Here is a 24,589-nt window from a genome sequence, read left to right on the forward strand (position 1 = left end):
TTGCAAACAAGTCTGGCCTTGTTTCTAATAACTTCTCCATTTTCGTTTAGCTTGTTTTTGAATATCCATTTAGTTCCTATGATATTCTTATCATGAGGTCTAGGAACTAATTCCCAAGTATTATTCTTTTCAATTTTCTCAAGTTCTTCATTCATGGCATTGACCCAACATTCATCTCAGCATGCTTCATTCACATTTTGAGGTTCGGTGGAGGATAGTAATGCTAGATAGCTTGAGGTTTTGGCAATAGTTCTTCTTGTCTGCACACCTGCCCCTTTTTCCCCCAAAATTTGAGTTTCTAGATGATTTTTCAAAACATACCTGGACAGAGTCTTTTCTTCTATCATTATCTCTTCTTCTAGTACTTCATTGGTTTCTTCTTCAGAATCAGTGTGATTTGATGTGGGAAAATGATCCTCATATTCTTCATTGTCATGATCTTCAGTTTTTATCTATTTTGGATTTTTGCATGTTTCATCAACTACAACATCAATACTTTCAATAATTTTCCCAAGTCTTTTGTTATAACATTTATATCATTTACTTTAGTAAGAGTAGCCAAAAAGAATGCCTTCATCTACTCTAGGTTCAAACTTACCAAGTTATTCATTAGTCCTTTTGATGTAACACTTTCTTCCAAAAACTTTGAAGTACTTTACCATAGGATTTTTACCGTACCAAAGTTCATGTGGAGTTTGAGTGCTATTACCCTAACATTTGCTTGGTTGAAGATAGTGATGACGACAAATGCAGCTTCACCCCAGAAGGTTGCAGGAGTTCCAGATTCATCTATCATAGCATAAGCCATTTGTTGAACAGTTTTGTTCATCCTTTCTACCACTCCATTTTGCTGAGGAGTCCTTGCGGTGGAGAACTGCCTTTTTATTCCATGTTGTTCATAGAAGTCAAAGAATTTATCCAAGGTAAATTCCCCTCCTCGATCAGATCTGAGGCATTTGATTTTGCAATCTGATTCATTTTCAACCAAATCTTTGAAGGCTTTGAACTTTTCAAATGCTTCATCTTTATTCTTCAGAAGACTTATCCAACACATTCTAGAAAAAGCATCAATGAAAAATATAAAGTATTCTTCTCCATGAGGTGAATTTTTCCTTGATGGTCCACATAAATCAATATGAACAAGTTCATGTAGCTTACTAGATGATCCTTCTTTTTTGATGAATTTAGATCTGGTTTGCTTGTCAAATTGACATGATTTTCATATAGTATTTTCAGGAATGTTGATATCTGGAAGATCTCGAATAGCCTGGAATCTGCGTGGTTTTCTTATTTGAGAAAAGTTTAGATGTCCCAATCTTCTGTGCCATAGCCAGTTTTCATCATTCTTGCTTAGATAACACTGTTGTTGTCCTCCCTTGAGTATGTACAGGTTGTTTAGAGTTATTGTACCTTTAATCACTGTTTCTCTTGTATCAAGCTCACGAAAAACACATCCATTCGATCGAAACACTAATTCATTTCCTTGATCACACATTTGACTCACACTCAACACGTTATGTTTTAAGCCATCAACATACATAACACTTCCAGATTTAACTTTTTATTTCAAGAAAACAAAGCCTTTACCTTTTATGACAGCAAGAGTGTCATTTCCAAATGAGACACTCTTTTCCTTTTCTAAGGCATTATATGAGTGTAGTTTTTCTCTGTCACCTGTCATGTGTTTTAAGCATCCACTGTTGATGTACCACTGGTTTTCTTGTCCTTATATATAAGGCTATACCGCATCTTTTTGTTTGTGGTTCTTTCTTTCTCCATATTTTAGGATTTAATGGATTTTTCTCCTTTTGAGATATTTTCTGAAATTTGCTCCTGAATTCAGATTCTTCATGGCCAAAGTTGTTACAAATTGAGAATTCTATTTCATTTTCAAACAGAGAAAATTTATTATAGGAACTTTTCTTGATCCCTAGATCACATTCCTTTGATTTCGTGCTTCTCTAGTCATTATGGTTTTCTAAGCAACACATTGCGTAGCTTTGTGTCCAAAATTATGACATGAGAAACATTGACCATTAAAGAAGTTCCTGCAATTATTGAATCTACTGACCTGGTGATTGTAGTTTCTATTGATATTCATATTTGAAGCAAATTGAGTACAATTTACCTGAGGTTGGTTGTGGCTTCTGTTCATCCTTGAAATAAATTGACCCTTGTTTACCTAGTGATTTGCGTTATGCCTTTGCTGACGATTGTCAAATTGTTCAGTACTCCTTGCTGCATCACGATAGCTTTTAGTGGAGGTTGACAACTTCTATGATTGAGATGCTTCTTCAGTATATCCAAGACTTGTCTTTATTAGAGGAGAATGCTGCACTTTTATAATTTCATTTAAGGTTTTTGATCCTTTAGCAAATCTAAGATTGAGAGTTTTTGTTTTCTCAAGATCCTTTCTTAGACCCACAATTTCACATTCTAGTTTTTCATTGTGCTTTTCTCTTTTAGCAAGTTGGTATATCAAGGTATCTATAATCATATTCTTTTCTTCTAAACATATTTTAAGTTTAGAGATTTCTTCATAAAGGTCATCTTCCTCTAAAGCATCCAAAAAATCATCATCTTCATAAGCCATCAGAAGTCTATCGTCATTACTATTTTCATCTTCATCACTATTTGATAAACCGTCACTATCTTCATGAGTATAGTAGCTCTTTTTACTTACAATTTGTTTTCTATTACATTTTTCATATTCCTTACCTTTATCATATTTATCTTTATGAGGACATTTGGCAGCATAATGACCGACTCTACCACAGGCAAAACATTTGAAAGGTACTTTACCTCTGAATCTTCTGGAACCCCGTTGAAGGTTCTTGACAAAGTTTGCTTCTTCTTCTCCTTTTGAAATATGTCCTAATTCATTGAGTTCTTCTTTTCCTTTTGCTGAAGCTTTAAATGTGGCTTCTCTCATATCTGATGGGCCTCCTTTTCTCATCTCAAAGGTAGTTAGGATTTCAGGAAGTTGTGTCATAGTAATAGTCTGTAGATCATGCTTTTCTTCTATGGCAGATACTTTTGATTCAAATTTAGAAGACAAGGATCTTAAGACTTTTTCAACTAAGGTAACTTCCTTTATCTCTTCACCTAGAGTTTTCATGCAATTAACAACCTCATATGTATGCAATAAGTAACTAGCTATACTTTCATCATTGTGCATCTTGAGATTTTCATATTGAATTCTGAGAGCTTGTAGTTTAGCACGTTTTACCTGAGAGTCTCCTTCATAGCTTCAAACGATTTTGTCCCATATTTCATTAGTTGATTTGAGCTGCATAGCTTTGACAAACTCTGATTGTGACAGACTTCCTAATATGTATTGACAGCCTTGGCATTGGTTTCATATTGCTTTTTACGTGCCGTATCTATAGGAATTGTTGATGGAAATGTATATCCTCCTTCCACAATTTCCCAGACATCTGTTCCAAGAGATTGAAGATAGGTTGTGGTTCTTACCTTCCAATAAATGAAGCTTCTCCCATCAAATATTGGCGGTCTGATGGATCCCCCCTTTCTTGATTACTCATGATGATGGATCTTCCTTCAAGCGATCAAGCTTCTTTTGAAGGACCTGCTCTAATACCAATTGTTGGAAATAATATTGAGAGGGGGGTGAATCAGTATTATCAAATCAATAATTTAATTTTCAAAACTGATTTATATACGCTACTTCAGCTCAGTGAACTAGCATGTATACGCAATTATACTTAATGGAACCAGCGTATCTACAAAGATAAATTGATTTACCCAAATTATCATGTAATGAACTTTAATCAGTATATCAGCAAATTCATTAGACGGTGCAGTAAGAGAAGAGTAAATCATCACACATAAGCAACACACATAAACACCAAGATATAAGGTGGAAACCAATGTGGGTTAAAACCACCTGCTGCAATCGTCTCTGTCTTCTTTTAATAATAAGATAATTATGTTTACAAATTTTGTACTAGTGCAGCTTTATACTAGTACACAGGCTTCTACCTGAAGAATTCTACAACCTTCTCTCATTCTCCAGCTTCTACTGGAAGGGAGCTACAACCCCCTAGCTCTTGTACTAGCTGATATGTTTACTAGTACATCTGTGCTAGCCTATAGAAGGCTACAACCTTCTCCTTTCTTACAGGGACCATGTTTCATAAATTTTCAGACTGGATCCATCAACAACATCATTCAATCATCAAATATATCTGCATCAACCAACCTTCTATTGAATGAACCACAAGCAAATCAATCAATCACTTTGATCTTTCAGAATGTTGTCACCAGAATACAATAACCAGAACCGAAGCCAAAACCCATAACACTACAACAAAAAGCAACAACAACTAAAACATAGATTATAAGGTATACGCTACCTTATTGTGCTGAACCCGCATGTATACGCGCTTTCCTTAAAGCAAACCAACGTATACATCTGCAAATATTAATTAATAATTCTGCAGCTATACCAGACTTCATTTATACCCAAATCATATCATTTACAGAATAAGATATGCATCAGTATTTAGATCTAGATATTCATGAGAAAAAACACATAATGATAGTTCACTTTATGCCTTAAGATCCCGATCCATAATTAGATCTTATCTTCCATCTGCTAAGGTTCCTCCTTGGTTCAGATCCAGCAATGCACCATAACCCAATAACCTACATACTAGATCTCTCTCTTCATCAGATATTCAATGCTTGAGTACCTTCGCCTAATGATCTTCTCCTCCTTTTATAGTTTTAGGCCTTTCTCAATACCATGGACCAAAACCAATTAGGACCAATACCTTGGATCAAATACCTAGGGTCAATACCTCGGATCAAATACCATGGACCAATACCATGGATCAAAATACCATGGACCAAATACTTGGGACCAAAACTTAGTTTTCCAAGGTATACGTGCTTTCCTTTCTGTGAAATCGAGTGTGTACATTATACGCACCTTTGGTTCTATTAACCTGTGTGTATACACGACTTGGTTAATGGTGAACCTGCGTATACCTCTCTTTCTTCATTCTGTGAAGACCGATCTGTGATTCTTTGTTGTTTTCCTAGTATATTGTGATCTTTCATCTGAGTGAGTTGCCTTTTGAACTGATTCCTTGAAGCTGCCATACATTTCATCACATCTAAAATTTCCCTGCATTTCATCACATTCTATCACATGTGATATCTCTTTTGTACATTCATCTAGTTACCATATACAAGTGATTTGTTCTGCTACAAGTGGGTTGCCATCAAGTACAACACATACATCATAATGCCAACACACTCTCCTTAGCCTTCCAAAGAGTTGGAATAGCTACCAAGACTCTGTGAATGGAAGGGAGAAACTGTCGGATTGGGAACAACTATTGTCGGATCTGATGCGGGAGGAGATCAAGAGGAGCACACGAGATGGTTCTTAATCTAAGAATGATGATGAAGGAAATCTAGCCTTAGAAAGTAAGGCAAGGAAAGGGAATGGGAAGGCTTCCCATTCCAAATCGAATTCTTCTCATGGAAGGAAGAAGGGTGACAAGTCTAAAGTGAGATGCTTTACTTGTCACAAGATGGGACATTATGCAACTAATTTCCCATCGAAGAAGTCCAAGAATGGATCCTTGGAAGGATCGAAAGGTGAGGCATTAGCCTTTCACTTTGAAATGGATTTTACCCTCATTGCATGCATGGTGTCATCAATGATGGGTTTTGTTTGGTATCTTGACAATGGAGCCTCATTCCACATGACCGGTGATAAATTTTATTTAGTACCTTGGAAGAAAAATACCTCAAGATGCACATAGAGATGGGTGACGACAGAACGTATAGTGTTTCAGGAGTGGGCACGGTTGCTTTTAAGAGGGATCATGGAGCTCCTATCACCTTGATAGATGTGAAATATGTGCTCAGACTGAAGAAGAACTTGGTATCAGTCGCGATGTTGGAGGACAAAAGATATGATGTTTTCTTTAGTAAAGGAAAGACATTCCTAAGACACATAGCCACGGGTCAAACCAAGAGGATAGGGATTCGGGTGAATGATCTCCATAAACTAGAGGTAGATGATTGTGCAACATTGAGTACAAAAGTAGAATTGGTGCAAAGCCAAGACATTGGTGAGTTGTGGCACAGATAATTGGGCCATTTGCATCATGGGGCTTTGAAGATAATGTAGAAGATATCTAGAATACTTGTCAAAGCTAAACTTGAGCAAGCTGACACATGCAAAGGTTGTACCTTGGGAAAGTACACCAAGTCTTCCTTTCATGATCGAGATAGTCGAGCAAAGGCTATCTTAGAGTGAGTTCATACTGATGTGTGTGGACCATTCTTGATGACATCCATAGAAAAGCAAAGGTATTATGTGATTTTCATTGATGATTTTTCTTGTAAATGCTGGATTTATTTCATGTAGAAGAAGGACCAAACCTTCTCAAAGTTTTGTGAGTTCAAAGCTTTGGTCGAGAAAGAGTTAGGGAAGAAGATCAAGACCTTGAGAAGCGACAACAGTGGAGAATATTTCTCTCAAGAGTTTAAGGACTTCTGTGCAGCTGAAGGAATTAAACGAGAGTTGACAGCACCGCATAACCCACCGCAAAATGGGGTGGCCGAGAGGAAGAATAGAATTATTGTAGGGGCAGCACGGGTTATGTTGCATGACCAAAGCCTACCACTTCATCTATGGGTTGAGGTATGTAACACAGCGGTCTATTTGCAGAATAGAAGCCCACATCACATACTTGGGATGAAGACACTAGAGGAAGCTTTCTCCGGTAAGAGACCAAATGTGGGCCACTTTAGGATCTTTTACTCATCGGTATATTGCCATGTGACAAAGGATGCACGGAAAAATCTTGATCCGACAGCAGAGTTGGGGATACTTGTGGGGTACACTTATACACCTTACAAATATCAAGTGCACTTGCCTACCAGTCGGAGCACAGTGGTTCACAGAGATCTCAAGTTTGATGAGCAGAAGGCCATGTGAGTTTCCCTTGAGAGGGAGCTCCAACTATAGGTTGTGGAGGAATTATTGGTTCCTAAGGAGGAGAGCTTGAGACTGATGCGGAGCAGCCACATGCAAAGGTTAAAGGATTGGAGACATCCACTCAAGCGGAGTCTTCCAGAGATGGATGGAAGCAAACAAGTGAAGCTGACAGATTGTTGTAGGATGCGAGAGAGAATGTAGGAGCACCATCTTCTCAGCACAGACAGAGGAGGTCACCTGAGAGGTACACTGGATACATGGCCCTTGCTGGGGAATTTGTTGAGACCAAGCCATCTTCCTTTGAGGAATCAGTGCAGCAGTTGATTTGGGTTGATGTTATGGTGGAAGAGTATGACTCCATAGTTGGTAACAGTGTTTGGGACGTGGTTCCAAGACCGGAGAACAATTCAGTTGTGAGTTCCTGTTGGCTTTAAAAGGTAAAGCAAGTTGTTGATGATGGGAGGATCATGTTGCTACAGTATATTTTGACAGAGGAGAAAGATGCCAACATTTTGACAAAGGCAGTGTGAAAGTGTAAATTCAAGTTCCATAGAGACGGGATCGGGGTGGCAGATAATCCCTTTCTTGTTGAGAGGGAGTGTTGAAATGTGGAAACAATAATATTCTAATTTAATTTGTCCTCGAATTAAATTGTGAATTAAAATTGAATTTAGTCTCAAGAGCTACGTGGAAAAAATTAATTAAGTTATTTTGACTTAATTAGTTTGATAAATTCAAGTTAGAAGTCTTTCTGAAGTCATGCAAGAGTTATTCCTTAAATTAAGAAGATAAGATTTAAATTAAGGAGATAATATTGAGTTATATTTGAGTTGTAATTATTTAACTCAGGTTACTGAGTTAAGTCTAGTTAAATTAGTTCCAAACTATTTGAGGAACTAATAGAGAGTTAACAGTCAGTTGATGCATGGATGCACTCAACTAGTGTACTCCAGTTAAGTAAACATTCCCTCATTAGAAACTCATGCATGTATATTCTAAGAAAGACCCAATTGAGATTAAAGTGAGGGACAGTGCACTATCAGTTGCATGTGGTTTCCTATAAAGAAAACTCATGCATGCAGAAGGAATAATTCCTTGAGGATTATGCAGTTCTGACAATATGTGAGATCAAGAGATCATCCACTTGGTAAATTGGTTTTCCACTTGGTTGAAAGAGATCATCCGAGAGGAACAACACAAGGAAATACGAGCTTGGAGGGCAGAGAGGAAAGTTGGAGAGCAGCCAAGATTGCGTGTGAGCATCTGTCACGGTTGTACTGAGAGATAGCAAGTTGTGAGAGCTAAGGCTTTGTATAATCTCTATGTATTTCCACCTTGTATTATAATACAGATAGTGGGGTTTTTAGCTTAGGCTTTCCCCAAAGTATTTTCATGTGTGTTGTGTGATTGATTCTTCTTCTTGTGGTTTTATTTTTCAACTCAATATTTAAGCTTCCACAAATTATTAGTAGAAGTAGGTTATAGTATTCTGATTTGATTTATATTGCATTATCGGATTAACCTACATAGCAGATTTTCTACAATAAACTTAGCAAAACAAAAAAAATATAATAAATTGAATAGAATAGAATTATTATTTTTATTACCTTTTCAGTTGAGCCAACAATATGTTTTTTCCGTGTGTCACTACAACATCTTCCCCATTTCTGGATTGTAGAGCTCCTCTCAATGCAATCAACTACCACCATGTAACACAAACTCGAATTTCCAAACTATTCAAATTTTACCAGTCACTCTTAAATATTTTTAAAATTAATCTAATAATATTAATTATTAGTGATTATCAATTGAATTTATTTCAAATAATTGAGAGTAATGAATGTTATCCTCCATACATTATAAATAACATACTCAATACATATCATGTATATTGTTGTTATAAAATGCATGGTTACATGAAAAAAGACAAAAACCAAAAAACCATCATATTTCTTGTTAATTGTTACTCTTTTAACTTGACTAGATTAATAATATTCACTCTAACATGCATTGTAACATTAATGTATCCATCATTTTCATTCTCTTTAAGGATAAATCTCCATTCATTTTCATTCTCTTTAAGGATAAATCTCCATAACTCCTAGAAAGGGATGAGAAACAAGGATAAATCTTCATAACTCCTAGATGGGATGAGAAACAAGGATAAATCGTGGGAGGGGATGGCTCCATTCCCATCACCCAAATCAAATAAGGGGGGAAGCATGGCCTTCCAACTCGCCACACATCCTACACTTCTTAAAATGATGATCCACACAATTTTAATCATTATGCATTTAACGAATTAGGGTGGAAATTGATGGAACTCTTTCAATGGTAGATTGGTGAGTCTTAAAGTAGGTTGGCGAGGGGAAACCACTATTATTTTCATTGAGTTGTGTTTAAATTTTATTTCTAGCAACTTACCCCTCCCAAACGTAGTTTCTGCTCCTACACTAATTTGTCTTTTCTTCTAAGCGGGGTAGGACCAAGTCCTTTAGACATGGCCTCCCTCAATGTGGCTACTATTTGGCTCTTGCTTAGTATACTAAAAAAAAATTGAGGAGAATTTGCATAGGGTTCTTGGAGGGAAATGCTTATTTTTATTTGAGTGGAGGTTTATTGTTCTTGGTGTGGAATTTCCTTATGCTAGTTGGGTTGGAAAGGTTACAAGGTATTTGTGCTCCTTACCGCAGTGTTGGTTGTATTAACATACGAGTCTATGCTTAATTATCTCTGCAAATTGTTTATGGTTGCATTGAATTTTACAATGAAAAGCCTTTATTTTTTAAGCATGCTTTTGTCTGGAATGGTGGTTTTCCTACTCCTAGTCCTATATCAGACAAGATCTTCTCATGTTCAATTTTCCACCTTGGATACGAGTTTATTGGTTTTTTCTTTGAATGTGTTTTTAATTCTTTAAAATTTTATCTTCCCCATTTAGGGCACTCTTCCTACACCTTCATCGCCCAGAGGATTTTTTCTCATAGCTCAAAATTGTTGTTGCACTACCCTTCATATTATCTCTCTCAAGTCTTTCGTTGCCTTTCCTCTTGTTCATTGTTGTTTTAGGGGGTTTTCTCATGCATCCATCCTCTCCCAACTATCTTTTCTTATCCCTACCCCCTTCACGTCAAAAGGTCACAAGCCGTTATTTCTCACCTAGTAGAGTGGAAGGGAGTGCACGAGCTCACCTTCATGTCCATAATGCAACTCACTTCTATCAAATCCAAACTCCTAATGACATTCAACAAGAAATTGAAAATGATACCACAAAGGTTCTTGCAAATAAGGATGAACCTAACAATACATAGGTATTGGCATCAATGGTAGAATGAGTCCCTAATCCAAGTCTACTTGAGGATGCCAAAACCAATAAATTTACACCATTGAGATTTACTAGAATATCAAAGCCCTTCTCAGAAATGTTATTCTAGAACACAATTAAGCTAAGAGAGAAATGGCATTGCAATTGGATGAACTTCAGACGGAGCATAGCCATATGGGACTCAAACATAGGGATGCAACTCTTAAGCCTGCTCATAAAAAATCCATCTAAATTGTGGAAAAGGACCAAATTATCCAAGAACCATAGATGAGCCCATTGACATCTCTACCTCATCATGAGAAATTCATATGGCCCATAATCTTACTAGTTTGATCTCTCAAGCATGTGATTATATGTTATCAATTTAAAGATTTGGTGGGTCACAATTTATTTTTTATGTTTGACATACTAATGTATATGTTATAATAAATGTAGATGTTAGTATACTTAACAACAATAATCTCAACTGTTTTTTTTTTAATTTCATAGAAAATATATCTCTTATTTTACCACTAGTTTGGTTTCCTACTAGGGTGATAATGTTGCCATTATAGTAGGTTTTCTTGTTGGCATTGATGTCAACCTATTTGTGGTGGCCCACATGATCCTGATGGTTTGTTGTCAACATGAAGATTTACTAAATATGAGTTACCATTGAATTGATGCAGTGGTGTTTGGAAAACTAGGGCTTTATGATGGTTGTAAAGGAGTTGCAAGAGGTTGGACACGTTCTAGAGAAGTTGTAGGAGGTCTGAGAGGGTTTGGAGATGCTCGCAAGTGAGGATCTGAAAAGAAAATACTAGTAACGCGGGTGAATAAGTGGCCAGAAAGTGTTATAACTCAGGGAATCACTGTGTAGGGTGCATTATAAAAAACTTCCCAAGAAGATAAGGTATGTTATAGTCTGTAAGAAGAGAAAATGAAAAACCACTGGCAAAACCATTGGATTTCCCATGGTATTTCAAAAAAACTTGCCTGGAATTTGCATGCTTTTCTTATTTGAGAAAAGCTTAAATGTCCCAATCTTCTGTGCCATAGCCAGTTTTCATCATTCTTGCTTAGATAACATTGTTGTTGTCCTCCCTTGAGTATGTATAGGTTGTTTGGAGTTCTTGTACCTTTAATCACTGTTTCTCTTGTATCAAGCTCGCGAAAAACACATCCATTTGATCGAAACACTACTTCATTTCCTTGATCACACATTTGACTCACACTCAACAGGTTATGTTTTAAGCCATCAACATACATAACACTTCCAGATTTAACTTTTGATTTCAAGAAAAAAAAGCCTTTACCTTTTATGACAGAAAGAGCATCATTTCCAAATGAGACACTCTTTTCCTTTTCTAAGGCGTTATATGAGTGTAGTTTTTCTCTATCACCTGTCATGTGTTTTGAGCATCCACTATCGATGTACCACTAGTTTTCTTGTCCTTCTGTATAAGGCTATACCACATCTTTTTGTTTGTGCTTCTTTCTTTCTCCATATTTTAGGATTTAATGGATTTTGCTCCTTTTGAGATATTTTCTGAAATTTGCTCCTGAATTCAGATTCTTCATGGCCAAAGCTGTTACAGATTGAGCATTCTATTTCATTTTCAAGCAGAGAAAATTTATTATAGGAACTTTTCTTGATCCCTAGATCACATTCCTTTGATTTCATGCTTATCTAGTCATTATGGTTTTCTAAGCAACACATTGCGCAGCTTTGTGTCCAAAATTATGACATGAGAAACATTGACCATTAAAGAAGTTCCTGCAATTATCGAATCTACTGACCTGGTGATTGTAGTTTCTATTGATATTCATATTTGAAACAAATTGAGTACAATCTACCTGAGGTTGGTTGTGGCTTCTGTTCATCCTTGAAGTAAATTGATCCTGGTTTACCTAGTGATCTGCGTTATGCCTTTGCTAACGATTGTCAAATTGTTCAATACTCCTTGCTGCATCAAGATAGCTTTTAGTGGAGGTTGACAACTTCTATGATTGAAATGCTTCTTTAGTATATCCAAGACTTCTCTTTACCAGAGGAGAATGCTGCACTTTGATAATTTCATTTAAGGTTTTTGATCCTTTAGCAAATCTAAGATTGAGAGTTTTTGTTTTCTCAAGATTCTTTCTTAGACCCACAATTTCACATTCTAGTTTTTCATTGTGTTTTTCTCTTTTAGAAAGTTGGTATGTCAAGGTAACTATAATCATATTCTTTTCTTCTAAACAGATTTTAAGTTTAGAGATTTCTTCATAAAAGTCATCTTCCTCTAAAGCATCCAAAAAATCATCATCTTCATAAGCCATCAGAAGTCTATAGTCATTACTATTTTCATCTTCATCACTATTTGATAAACTATCACTATCTTCATGAGTATAGTAGCTCTTTTAACTTACACTTTGTTTTCTATTCCATTTTGCATATTCCTTCCCTTTATCATATTTATCTTTATGAGGACATTTGGCAGCATAATGACCGACTCTACCACAGGCAAAACATTTGAAAGGTAATTTACCTCTAAATCTTCTGGACCCCATTGAAGGTACTTGACAAAGTTTGCTTCTTCTTCTCCTTCTAAAATATGTCCTAATCCATTGAGTTCTTCTTTTCCTTTTGCTGAAGCTTTAAATGCGGCTTCTTTCATATCTGATGGACCTCCTTTTCTCATCTCAAAGGCAGTTAGGATTTCATGAAGTTGTGTCATAGTAATAGTCTGTAGATCCTCCTTTTCTTCTATGGCAGATACTTTTGATTCAAATTTAGCAGACAAGGATCTTAAGACTTTTTCAACTAAGGTAACTTCCTTTACCTCTTCACCTAGAGTTTTCATGCAATTAACAACCTCATCTGTATGCAAGAAGTAACTAGCTATACTTTCATCATTGTGCATCTTGAGATTTTCATATTGAATTTTGAGAGCTTGTAGTTTAGCACGTTTTACCTGAGAGTCTCCTTCATATCTTAGAATGATTTTGTCCCATATTTCTTTAGTTGATTTGAGCTGCATAGCTTTGACAAAATCTGATTGTGACAGACTTCCTAATATGTATTGACAGCCTTGGCATTGGTTTCATATTGCTTTTTACCTGCCGTATCTATAGGAATTGCTGATGGAAATTTATATCCTCCTTCCACAATTTCCTAGACATCTATTCCAAGAGATTGAAGATAGGTTGTGGTTCTTACCTTCCAATAAATGAAGTTTCTCCCATCAAAGATTGGCGGTCTGATGGATCCCCCCTTTCTTGATTACTCATGATGATGGATCTGCCTTCAAGCGATAGCTTCTTTTTAAGGACCTGCTCTGATACCAATTATTGAAAATAATACTGAGAGGGGGGTGAATCAGTATTATCAAATCAATAATTTAATTTTCAAAATTGATTTGTATACGCTACTTCAGCTTAGTGAGCTAGCATGTATACGCAATTATACTAAACGGAACCAGCATATCTACAGAGATATTTTGATTTACCCAAATTATCATGTAGTGAACTTTAATCAGTATATCAGCAAATTCATTAGATGGTGCAGTAAGACAAGAGTAAAGCATCACACATAAGCAACACACATAAACACCAAGATATAAGGTGGAAACCCAATGTGGGTTAAAACCACCTGTTGCAATCGTCTTTGTCTTCTTTTAATAATAAGATAATTATGTTTACAATTTTTGTACTAGTGCAGCTTTATACAAGTACACAGGCTTCTACCTGCAGAATGCTACAACCTTCTCTCATTCTCCAGCTTCTACTGGAAGGGAGCTACAACCCCCTAGCTCTTGTACTAGCTGATATGTTTACTAGTACGTCGGTGCTAGCCTATAGAAGGCTACAAACTTCTCCTTTCTTTCAGAGACCATGTTTCATAAATTTTCAGACTGGATCCATCAACAACATCATTCAATCATCAAATATATCTGCATCAACCAACCTTCTATTGAACCAACCACAACCAAATCAATCAATCACTTTGATCTTTCAGAATGTTGTCACCGGAATACAATAACCAGAACCCAAGCCAGAACCCATAAGACTGCAACAATAAAAAACGACAACTAAAACATAGATTATAAGGTATACGCTACCTTATTGTGCTGAACCCGCATGTATACGTGCTTTCCTTAAAGAAAACCAATGTATACATCTGAAAATATTAGTTCATAATTCTGCAGCTATACCAGACTTCAGTTATACCCAAATCATATCATTTACAGAATAATATATGCATTAGTATTCAGATCTAGAATATTCATGAGAAAAAACACATAATGATAGTTCACTTTACGCCTTAAGATCCCGATCCATAATTAGATCTTATCTTCCATATGCTAAAGTTCCTCCTTGGTTCAGATCCAGCAATGCACCATAACCCAATAACCTGCATACTAGATCTCTCTCTTCATCAGATATTCAATGCTTGAGTACGTTGGCCTAATGATCTTCTCCTCCTTTTATAATTTTAGGCCTTTCTCAATACCATGGACCAAAACCAATTAGGACCAATACCTTGGATCAAATACCTAGGGTCAATACCTCGGATCAAATACCATGGACCAATACCATGGATCAAAATACCATGGACCAAATAATTCGGACCAAAACTTAGTTTTCCAAGGTATACGTGCTTTCCTTTCTGTGAAATCGCGTGTGTACATTATACGCACCTTTGGTTCTGTTAACCTGTGTGTATACACGACTTGGTTAATGGTGAACTTGCGTATACCTCTCTTTCTTCATTCTGTGAAGACCGATCTATCATTCTCTGTTGTTTTCGTGGTATATTGTGATCTTTCATCTAAGTGATTTTCCTTTTGAACTGATTCCTTGAAGCTGCCATACATTTCATCACATCTAAAATTTCCCTGCATTTCATCACATTCTGTCACATCTGATATCTCTTTTGTACATTCATCTAGTTACCATATACAAGTAATTTGTTCTGCTACAAGTGGGTTTCCATCAAGTACAACACATACATCATAATGCCAACACGCTCTCCTTAGCCTTCCAAAGAGTTGGAATAGCTACTAGGACTCTGTGAATGGAAGGGAGAAACTGTCGGATTGGGAACAACTATTGTCGGATCTGATGCAGGAGGAGATCAAGAGGAGCACACGAGATGGTTCTTAATCCAAGAATGATGTTGAAGGAAATATAGCCTTAGCAAGTAAGGCAAGGAAAGGGAAGTGAAGGCTTCCCATTCCAAATTATATTCTTCTCATGGAGGGAAGAAGGTAACAAGTCTAAAGTGAGATGCTTTACTTGTCACAAGATGGGGCATTATGCAACTAATTTCCCATCGAAGAAGTCCAAGAACGGATCCTTGGAAGGATCGAAAGGTGAGGCATTAGCCGTTCATTTTGAAATGGACTTTACCCTCATTGCATGCATGGTGTCATCGATGATGGGTTTTGTTTGGTATCTTGACAATGGAGCCTCATTCCACATGACCGGTGATAAATTTTATTTACTACCTTGGAAGAGAAATACCTCAAGATGCACATAGAGATGGGTGACGACAGAAGGTATAGTGTTTCAGGAGTGGGCACGGTTGCTTTTCAGAGGGATCATGGAGCTCCTATCACCTTGATAGACGTGAAGTATGTGCCCAAACTAAAGAAGAACTTGGTATCGGTCGCGATGTTGGAGGAAAAAGGCTATGATGTCGTCTTTAGTAAAGGAAATACATTCCTAAGACACATAGCCACGGGTCAGACCAAGAGGATAGGGATTCGGGTGAATGATCTCCATAAACTAGAGGTAGATGATTGCGCAACATTGAGTACGAAAGCAGAATTGGTGCAAAGCCAAGACATTGGTGAGTTGAGGCACAGACGGTTGGGCCATTTGCATCATGGGGCTTTGGAGATAATGTAGAAGATATCTACAGGACTTCCCAAAGCTAAACTTGAGCAAGTTGACACATGCAAAGGTTGTACGTTGGGAAAGTACACCAAGTCTTCCTTTCATGATCGATATAGTCGAGAAAAGGCTATCTTAGAGTGAGTTAATACTGATGTGTGTGGGCCATTCTCGACGACATCCATAGCAAAGCAAAGGTATTATGTGATTTTCATTGATGATTTTTCTCGTAAATGTTGGATTTATTTCATGCAGAAGAAGGACCAAACCTTCTCAAAGTTTTGTGAGTTCAAAGCTTTGGTCAAGAAAGAGTTAGGGAAGAAGATCAAGGCCTTGAGAGGCGACAACGGTGGAGAATATGTCTCTCAAGAGTTTAAGGACTTCTGTGTAGCTGAAGGAATTATACGAGACTTGACGGCACCTCATAACCCACCGCAAAATGGGTTGGCCGAGAGGAAGAATAGAATTATTGTAGGGGCAGGACGGGCGATGTTGCATGACCAAAGCCTACCACTTCATCTATGGGCTGAGGCATGTAACATAGCGGTCTATTTGCGGAATAGAAGCCCACATCGCATACTTGGGATGAAGACACTAGAGGAAGCTTTCTCCGGTAAGAGACCAAATGTGGGCCACTTAGGATCTTTTACTCATCGGTATATTGCAATGTGACAAAGGATGCACGGAAAAGCTTGATCCGACAGCAGAGTTGGGGATACTTGTGGGGTACACTGATACACCTCACAAATATCAAGTGCACTTGCCTACTAGTCGGAGGACAATGGTTCACAGAGATCTCAAGTTTGATGAGCAGAAGGCCATGTGAGTTTCCATTGAGAGGGAGCTCCAACTATAGGCTGTGGAGGAATTGTTGGTTCCTAAGGAGGAGGAGCTTGAGACTGATGCGGAGCAGTTGCATGCAAAGGTTCCAGGATTGGATACATCCACTCAAGCAGAGTCTTCCAGGGATGGATGGAAGCGAACAAGTGAAGCTGACAGATTGTTGCAGGATGTGAGAGAGAATGTGGGAGCACCATCTTCTTAGCACAGACAGAGGAGGTCACCTAAGAGGTACACTGGATACATGGCCCTTGCTAGGGAATTTATTGAGACCAAGCCATTTTCCTTTGAGGAATCAGTGCAGCAGTTGATTAGGGTTGATGTTATGGTGGAAGAGTATGACTCCATAGTTCGTAATAGTGTTTGGGACGTGGTTCCAAGACTGGAGAACAAGTCAGTTGTGAGTTCTTGTTGGCTTTAAAAGGTCAAGCAAGTTTTTGATGATGGGAGGATCATGTTGCTACAGTATATTTCAGCAGAGGAGCAAGATGCCGACATTTTGACAAAGGCAGTGTGAAAGTGTAAATTCAAGTTCCATAGAGACAGGATCGGGGTGGCAGATAATCCCTTTCTTGTTGAGAGGGAGTGTTGAAATGTGGAAACAAGAAAATTCCAATTTAATTTGTCCTTGAATTAAATTGTGAATTAAGATTGAATTTAGCCTTAAGAGCTACTTGGAAAAAATTAATTAAGTTATTTTGACTTAATTAGTTTGATAAATTCAAGTTAGAAGTATTTCTGAAGTCATGCAAGAGTTATCCCTTAAATTAAGGAGATAAGCCTTAAATTAAGGAGATAAGATTGAGTTATATTTGAGTTGTAATTATTTAACTCAGATTACTGAGTTAAGTCCAGTTAAATTAGTTCCAAACTGTTTGAGGAACTAATAGAGAGTTAACAATCAATTGATGCATGCATGCACTCAACTAGTGTACTCCAGTTAACTAAATATTCCCTCATTAGAAATTCATGCATGTATATTCTAAGAAAGACCCAATTGAGATTAAAGTCAAGGACAGTGCACTATCAGTTGCATGTGGTTTCCTATAAAGAAAACTCATGCATGTAGGACGAATAATTCCTTGAGGATTACGCAGTTCTGACAATATGTGAGATCAAGAGATCATCCACTTGGTAAATTGGTTTTCCACTTGGTTGAATGAGATCATCCGAGAGGAACAACACAAGGAAATACGAGCTTGGAGGGCAGAGAGGAAAGTTGGAGAGCAGCCAAGATTTCCTGTGAGCATCTGTCAGGATTGTATTGAGAGCTAGCTAGCTGCGAGAGCTAAGGCTTTGTATAATCTTTATGTATTTCCACCTTGTATGATAATAGAGATAGTGGGGGTTTTCGCTGAGGCTTTCCCCAAAGTATTTTCATGTGTGTTGTGTGATTGATTCTTCTTCTTCTGGTTTTATTTTTCAACTCGATATTTAAGCTTCCACAAATTATTAGTAGAAGTAGGTTATAGTATTCTGATTTGATTTATATTGCATTATCGGGTTAACCTACATAGCATATTTTTTACAATAAACTTACCAAAACAAAAACAATATAATAAATTGAATATAATAGAATTAATATTTTTATTACATTTTCGATTGAGCCAACAATATGTTTTTTTCGTGTGTCACTACAACATCTTCCCCATTTTTGGATTGTAGAGCTCCTCTCAATGCAATCAACTACCACCATGTAACACAAACTCGAATTTCAAAAATATTCAAATTTTATCAATTACTCTTAAATATTTTTAAAATTAATCTAATAATATTAATTATTAGCGATTGTCAATTGAATTTATTTCAAATAATTGAGAGTAATGAATGTTATCCTCCATAGATTATAAATAACATCTCAATTCATATCATGTACATTGTTGTTATAAAATGCTTGGTTACATGAAAAAAGACAAAAACCAAAAAACCATCGTACTTCTTGTTAATTGTTACTCTTTTAACTTGACTAGATTAATAATATTCTTTCTAACATGCATTGTAACATTAATGTATCCATCATTTTCATTATCTTTAAGGATAAATCTCCATAAATCCTAGAAAGGGATGAGAAACAAGGATAAATCTTCATAACTCCTAGATGGGATGAGAAACAAGGATAAATCGTGGGAGGGGATGGCTCCATTCCCATCACCCAAATCAAACAAGGGGGGAAGCATGGCCTTCCAACTCGCCACACATCCTACACTTTCTTAAAATGATGATCCACACAACTTTAAAAGCATTATGCATTTAATGAATCAGGGTGGAAATTGATGGAACTCTTTCAATGGTAGATTGGTGAGTCTTAATGTAGGTTGGCAAGGGGAAACCACTATTATTTTCATTGAGTTGTGTCTACAATTTTATTTCTGGCAACTTACCCCTCCCAAACCTAGTTTCTACTCCTACACTAATTTCTCTTTTCTTCTAAGCGGGGTAGGACAAAGTCCTCTAGACATGGCCTCCCTCAATGTGGATACTATTTGGCTCTTGCCTAGTATACTCAACAAAATTGAGGAGAATTTGCATGGTGTTCTTGGAAGGAAATGCTTATTTTTATTTGAGTGGAGGTTTATTGTTCTTGGTGTGGAATTTCCCTATGCTAGTTGGATTGGCAAGGTTACAAGGTATTCGTGCTCCTTACCGCAGTGTTGGTTGTATTAACATACGAGTCTACACTTAATTATCTCTGAAAATTATTTATGGTTGCATTGAATTTTACAATTGTTGGTTTTACATGTTAGTTGAAAAGCCTTTATTTTTTAAGCATGCTTTTGTCTGGAATGGTGGTTTTCCTACTCCTAGTCCTATATCAGACAAGATCTTCTCATGTTCAATTTTCCACCTTGGATACAAGTTTATTGGTTTTTTCTTTGGATGTGTTTTTAATTCTTTAAAATTTCGTCTTCCCCATTTAGGGCACTCTTCCTACACCTTCATCCCATAGAGGATTTTTTCTCATAGCTCAAAATTGTTGTTGCACCACCCTTCATATTATCTCTCTCAAGTCTTTAGTTTCCTTGTCTCTTGTTCATTGTTCTTTTAGGGGGTTTTCTCATGCACCCATCCTCTCCCAACTATCTTTTCTTATCCGTACCCCCTTCACGTCAAAAGGTCACAAGCCGTTACTTCTCACCTAGTAGAGTGGAAGGGAGTGCACGAGCTCACCTTCATGTCCATAATGCAACTCACTTCTATCAAATCCAAACTCCTAATGACATTCAACAAGAAATTGAAAATGATGCAACAAAGGTTCTTGCAAATAAGGACGAACCTAACAATGCATAGGTATTGGCATCAATTGTAGAATGAGTCCCTAATCCAAGTCTACTTGAGGATTCCAAAACCAATACCTTTACACCATTGAGATTTACTAGAAAATCAAAGCCCTTCTCACAAATGTTATTCTAGAACACAATTAGGCTAAGAGAGAAATGTCATTGCAATTGGATGAACTTCAGACCAGGCATAGCGATATGGGACTCAAACATAGGGATGCAACTCTTAGGCCGGCTCGTAAAAAACCCATCTAAATTGTGGAAAAGGACCAAATTATCCAAGAACCATAGATGAGCCCATTGACATCTCTACCTCATCATGAGAAATTCATATGGCCCATAATCTTACTAGTTTGATCTCTCAAGCATGTGATTATATGTTATCAATTTAAAGATTTGGCGGGTCACAATTTATTTTGTATGTTTGACATACTAATATATATGTTATAAGAAACGTAGATGTTAGTATACTTAACAACAATAATCTCAACTAGTCTTTTTTTTTTTTTTAATTTCAGAGAAAATATATCTCTTATTTTACCACTAGTTTTGTTTCTTGCTAGGGTGATAATGTTGACATTATAGTAGGTTTTCTTGTTGGCATTGATGTCAACCTATCGGTGGTGGCGCACATGATCCTGATGGTTTGTTGTCAACATGAAGATTTACTAAATATGAGTTACCATTAAATTGATGCAGGGGTGTTTGGAAAACTAGTGCTTTATGATGGTTGTAAAGGAGTTGCAAGAGGTTGGACACGTTCTAGAGAAGTTGTAGGAGGTCTGAGAGGGTTTGGAGATTCTTGCAAGTGAGGATTTGAAAAGAAAATACTTGTAGGAGGTCTGAGAGGGTTTGGAGATGCTTGCAAGTGAGGATTTGAAAAGAAAATACTAGTAACGCAGGTGAATAAGTGGCCAGAAAGTGTTATAACGTAGGTAATCACTGTCTAGGGTGCATTATAAAAACTTCCCAAGAAGATAAGGTATGTTATAGTCTGTAAGAAAAGAAAATGAAAAACCACTCGCAAAACCATTGGATTTCCCATGGTATTTCAAAAAAACTTTGAAGTGAGTGGTTGATTTAGTCACACAATGATCATTTGCTTGGATTGATCTAGAACATTAGGACATAGCCTTGAACATTTATATAACCTTGAACATTGAACCTTGAACCTTGAACCTTGAACATTGAACCTCTACCGATGTGGGACTATGCGACAGCCTTCAAATATGGGACCGCTGATAAATCAATGACTCGCTAACTGGGCTGAAAGCTATAAGTGTATATGATGAAGCCTGTTGAGGATCATATGCAATAGACAGTAGATATATGATCTGTTTACCAAAGGCCTAGAACTAAACCTTAGCAGGGAGAGGGGATTAGGTTGAAGTGTTGGATAGAGGTTTGGTTAATGGTGGAACACATTCTGCTACCTAAGATTGCATAGAAATCTTATGGAGTGAAATGATAAGATTATAGCATGATTTGTTTACAGAACTAGTGAGGGGTTACTATGAGAACGGAGATAGAATATATAATTGTTGTATCTAACAACTGTTTTGAAGGGATAAATTAATGCATATATTATTTAGATTACAGAGAGGAAGAGTATCGAATACACATATTACAAAGGCAGATGGCAAGAAGAAGGTTGAAATATCTGTGCATGTTGACTTGTGAAGCGATGTTTAGTATTCAAAATGTCAAACATTGGATTGGTGTGGAAGAGAGCTAGATTTATGAAAAATATAGAGTTTGATTGTTGGTGTTAGATGGCATAGTGCAAACTTGTAGCACTGCATGGGTACAGGATTGATGGCTAACAGTTTGATGTTGCAGGTTTCATATTCACTGATTATTTTACATGTTAATAAATAGTATTATAGTTGTGAACTGAGTTTGTTTGAAGCCAATATTTTGACACCATTAATGTATCTCCATGCCAATTAATTATGATTAAATAGCCACCCGATAGGTGTTTTGTGTCCCTATCATGAGTTTGGCTAGACAAATTTAACCAATCACATCTTTCAATTTTCATCCTCCTCAACCTAATCATTTTTTACCACGTAGGTGTAGCTCAGATTCGAGGGCTCCGCTTGGGCGAACTCTCTGTAGTTGGCCAGGTAGAATTTCTAAATTCAATATATTGAATTGTATAAGAGCGTATAGACTTCTAGCCAAATGTCTGTATGCCAATTGGCCAAAGTTCCATCGCTTAGAATCTGCGATAAACACGTCTGCTGAGGGTGTCACGTGATTCTATACATCTCAATATAGATTCTTCAACCCAAATGTTTCCACCCTCTATACATATAACCTGATTGACCCTTCAAAGTTGTTACTTTCCATCCCACTGATATTGAGCAATGCAAGATACCATTCTCAACTTTCCATCCCACTGATATTGAGCAATGCAAGATACCATTCTCTCTTGTTAAAATTGTTAAATACACTTGTGAATTCACAAGTCAACGGGAGCTTACAAAGAACACAAAGAAGCATAGTTGGGCAATGCTATGAAAGAATTTTTTTTTGGCTTTTTGTGATTAAACGCAATGTGTAGAGTAAAACCTATTTTTAAAAAAGCACTGTAGTAATAAATATTTGCAAAGACTTTAATATTCAAAATAATACATAATATTATTAGGAAAATCTCATCACAATTATGGATAACTAGGAAAAAAAAATCACAAATAGATTATTTTTTAGACATTTTCTGAAAATTAACCCCCCATATATATATAACCTACAATACTTTTTATTGGAAAATGTTTAAATCTTTAAAAAAATCTTTAATTTTTAATCAAATATAAAATATATTAATAATAAAAACTTTGATGAATACATTTAGCAGAGAACTAAACTTTTGTTTTCATTTTGCAATGAGATTTCAAAATTCCTACCGCATTCTCTGTATCCATGTTACATGCAGAACCTCCGAGCATATTAAATGCATGTATTTCTTCCAGTTATCCAAGCTTCTGAGCATTTAGAGTACTTAGACTAACAATATAGTTCAGTGAAAGCTTTTTCTTATTCTCAAAAAGGATAATATAGTTTCGTGTTATTATTTAGGTTTAAAAGACGAAATGGAGCTCGGTCACCATTTCTCCACTGTAAGTCTAACAATATCCTCCTACCAGGGCCTTGATGCGCACGGCTTAACAACATATGCTACATGACTACAAGTTTTTCACGTAAACAGAAAATAAATTTATTATATTGGCTTCAAATCTTTAAAGGAACATGTGAAAGCTCAATTCAAGAGCAATTCAAGAGAAGAAGACTGATAATAAGAATCCATTTCGGAGTCTTACAAAATAAAAAAGAACCGAAAATGAGAAAATGCAAAAATTGTGATGCAGACAGACCAGAATGCGATTCCCCTGGTTATAAAACCCTACACCTATTTAAAAGAAATCGTCGAAAGAGGACCGGAATCTAAGCGCTGGTGAATTTTGTAACGGCCTTAGTACCCTCAGACACAGCGTGCTTGGCGAGCTCCCCTGGAAGAACGAGTCTTGCGGCTGTCTGGATCTCCCGGGAAGTAATAGTTGGTTTCTTGCTGAGGCGAGAGAGTCTTGATGCCTCGTTCGCCAATTTCTCAAATAAATCATTGATAAAACTGTTCATGATTCCCATGGCGTTGCTGGAAATACCCATTTCCGGATGGACCTGCTTCAGCACCTTGAAGAGATAGATCTTGTACGTCTCCACACTTTTCTTGTGCTTCTTGCTCTTTTTGTCTCCTTCCTTTACTACCTTATTCTCCAACTTCGAAGACATCTTTTCTGTTGAAGGGGAATTCCCCACCAAGGGCTTTTTCCCAGCCATGGGCCTCTTCTCTGCCTTCGGGACCATTGATGTCAAGGGCTCTTTCCCAGCCATGGGCCTCTTCTCTGCCTTCGGGGCCATTGATGTCACTATCGTGACTCGAACCTGCCACCACAGAAAAGACTCGGTGTTGCTATACCTGTGAAAAGGAGAAGCGTCTTTGCAAAATGAAAGCAGGAGGCCGTTTCATTAAATAGGGGTTGGAGTGTCTTTCCTATTGGCTGATCCCTGGCGCCACGGATTGCTGATGTAGGCCAGATTTTAACGGGCATTCAAACTTTGACTACAAATTAATTGGTGACTCGGTTACATTCATTTTAAAGGGATCAAATTTCCTTTGTTGAATTGAGCTTTCTGTGATCCATATCAAGTTTCTCAGAAAAATTTCGGGGTAAATCACATAATATTACATTGGTTGACGCATTTCGAACCAACCAGTGTGAACTTGTCTTGAGGATGAACCACATT

General features: G+C 37.0%; 1 protein-coding gene across 1 annotated transcript; it reads right to left on the bottom strand.

Annotated features, from left to right (window-relative positions):
• Window positions 1-23,500: 23,500 nt before the first annotated feature.
• On the bottom strand, window positions 23,501-24,268 carry LOC149147410 (putative histone H2B.3). The gene has a single exon (XM_089440882.1). The coding sequence runs from the start codon at window positions 24,200-24,202 to the stop codon at window positions 23,729-23,731; it is 474 nt and encodes a 157-aa protein (XP_089297008.1). The 5' UTR covers window positions 24,203-24,268; the 3' UTR covers window positions 23,501-23,728.
• Between the last annotated feature and the right edge of the window lie 321 nt (window positions 24,269-24,589).

Source organism: Pinus tabuliformis, chromosome 9, assembly GCF_031772625.1.
Source record: "Pinus tabuliformis cultivar Carrire ecotype Pingquan chromosome 9, CPIR1, whole genome shotgun sequence".
NCBI classification, from domain to species: Eukaryota; Viridiplantae; Streptophyta; class Pinopsida; order Pinales; family Pinaceae; genus Pinus; species Pinus tabuliformis.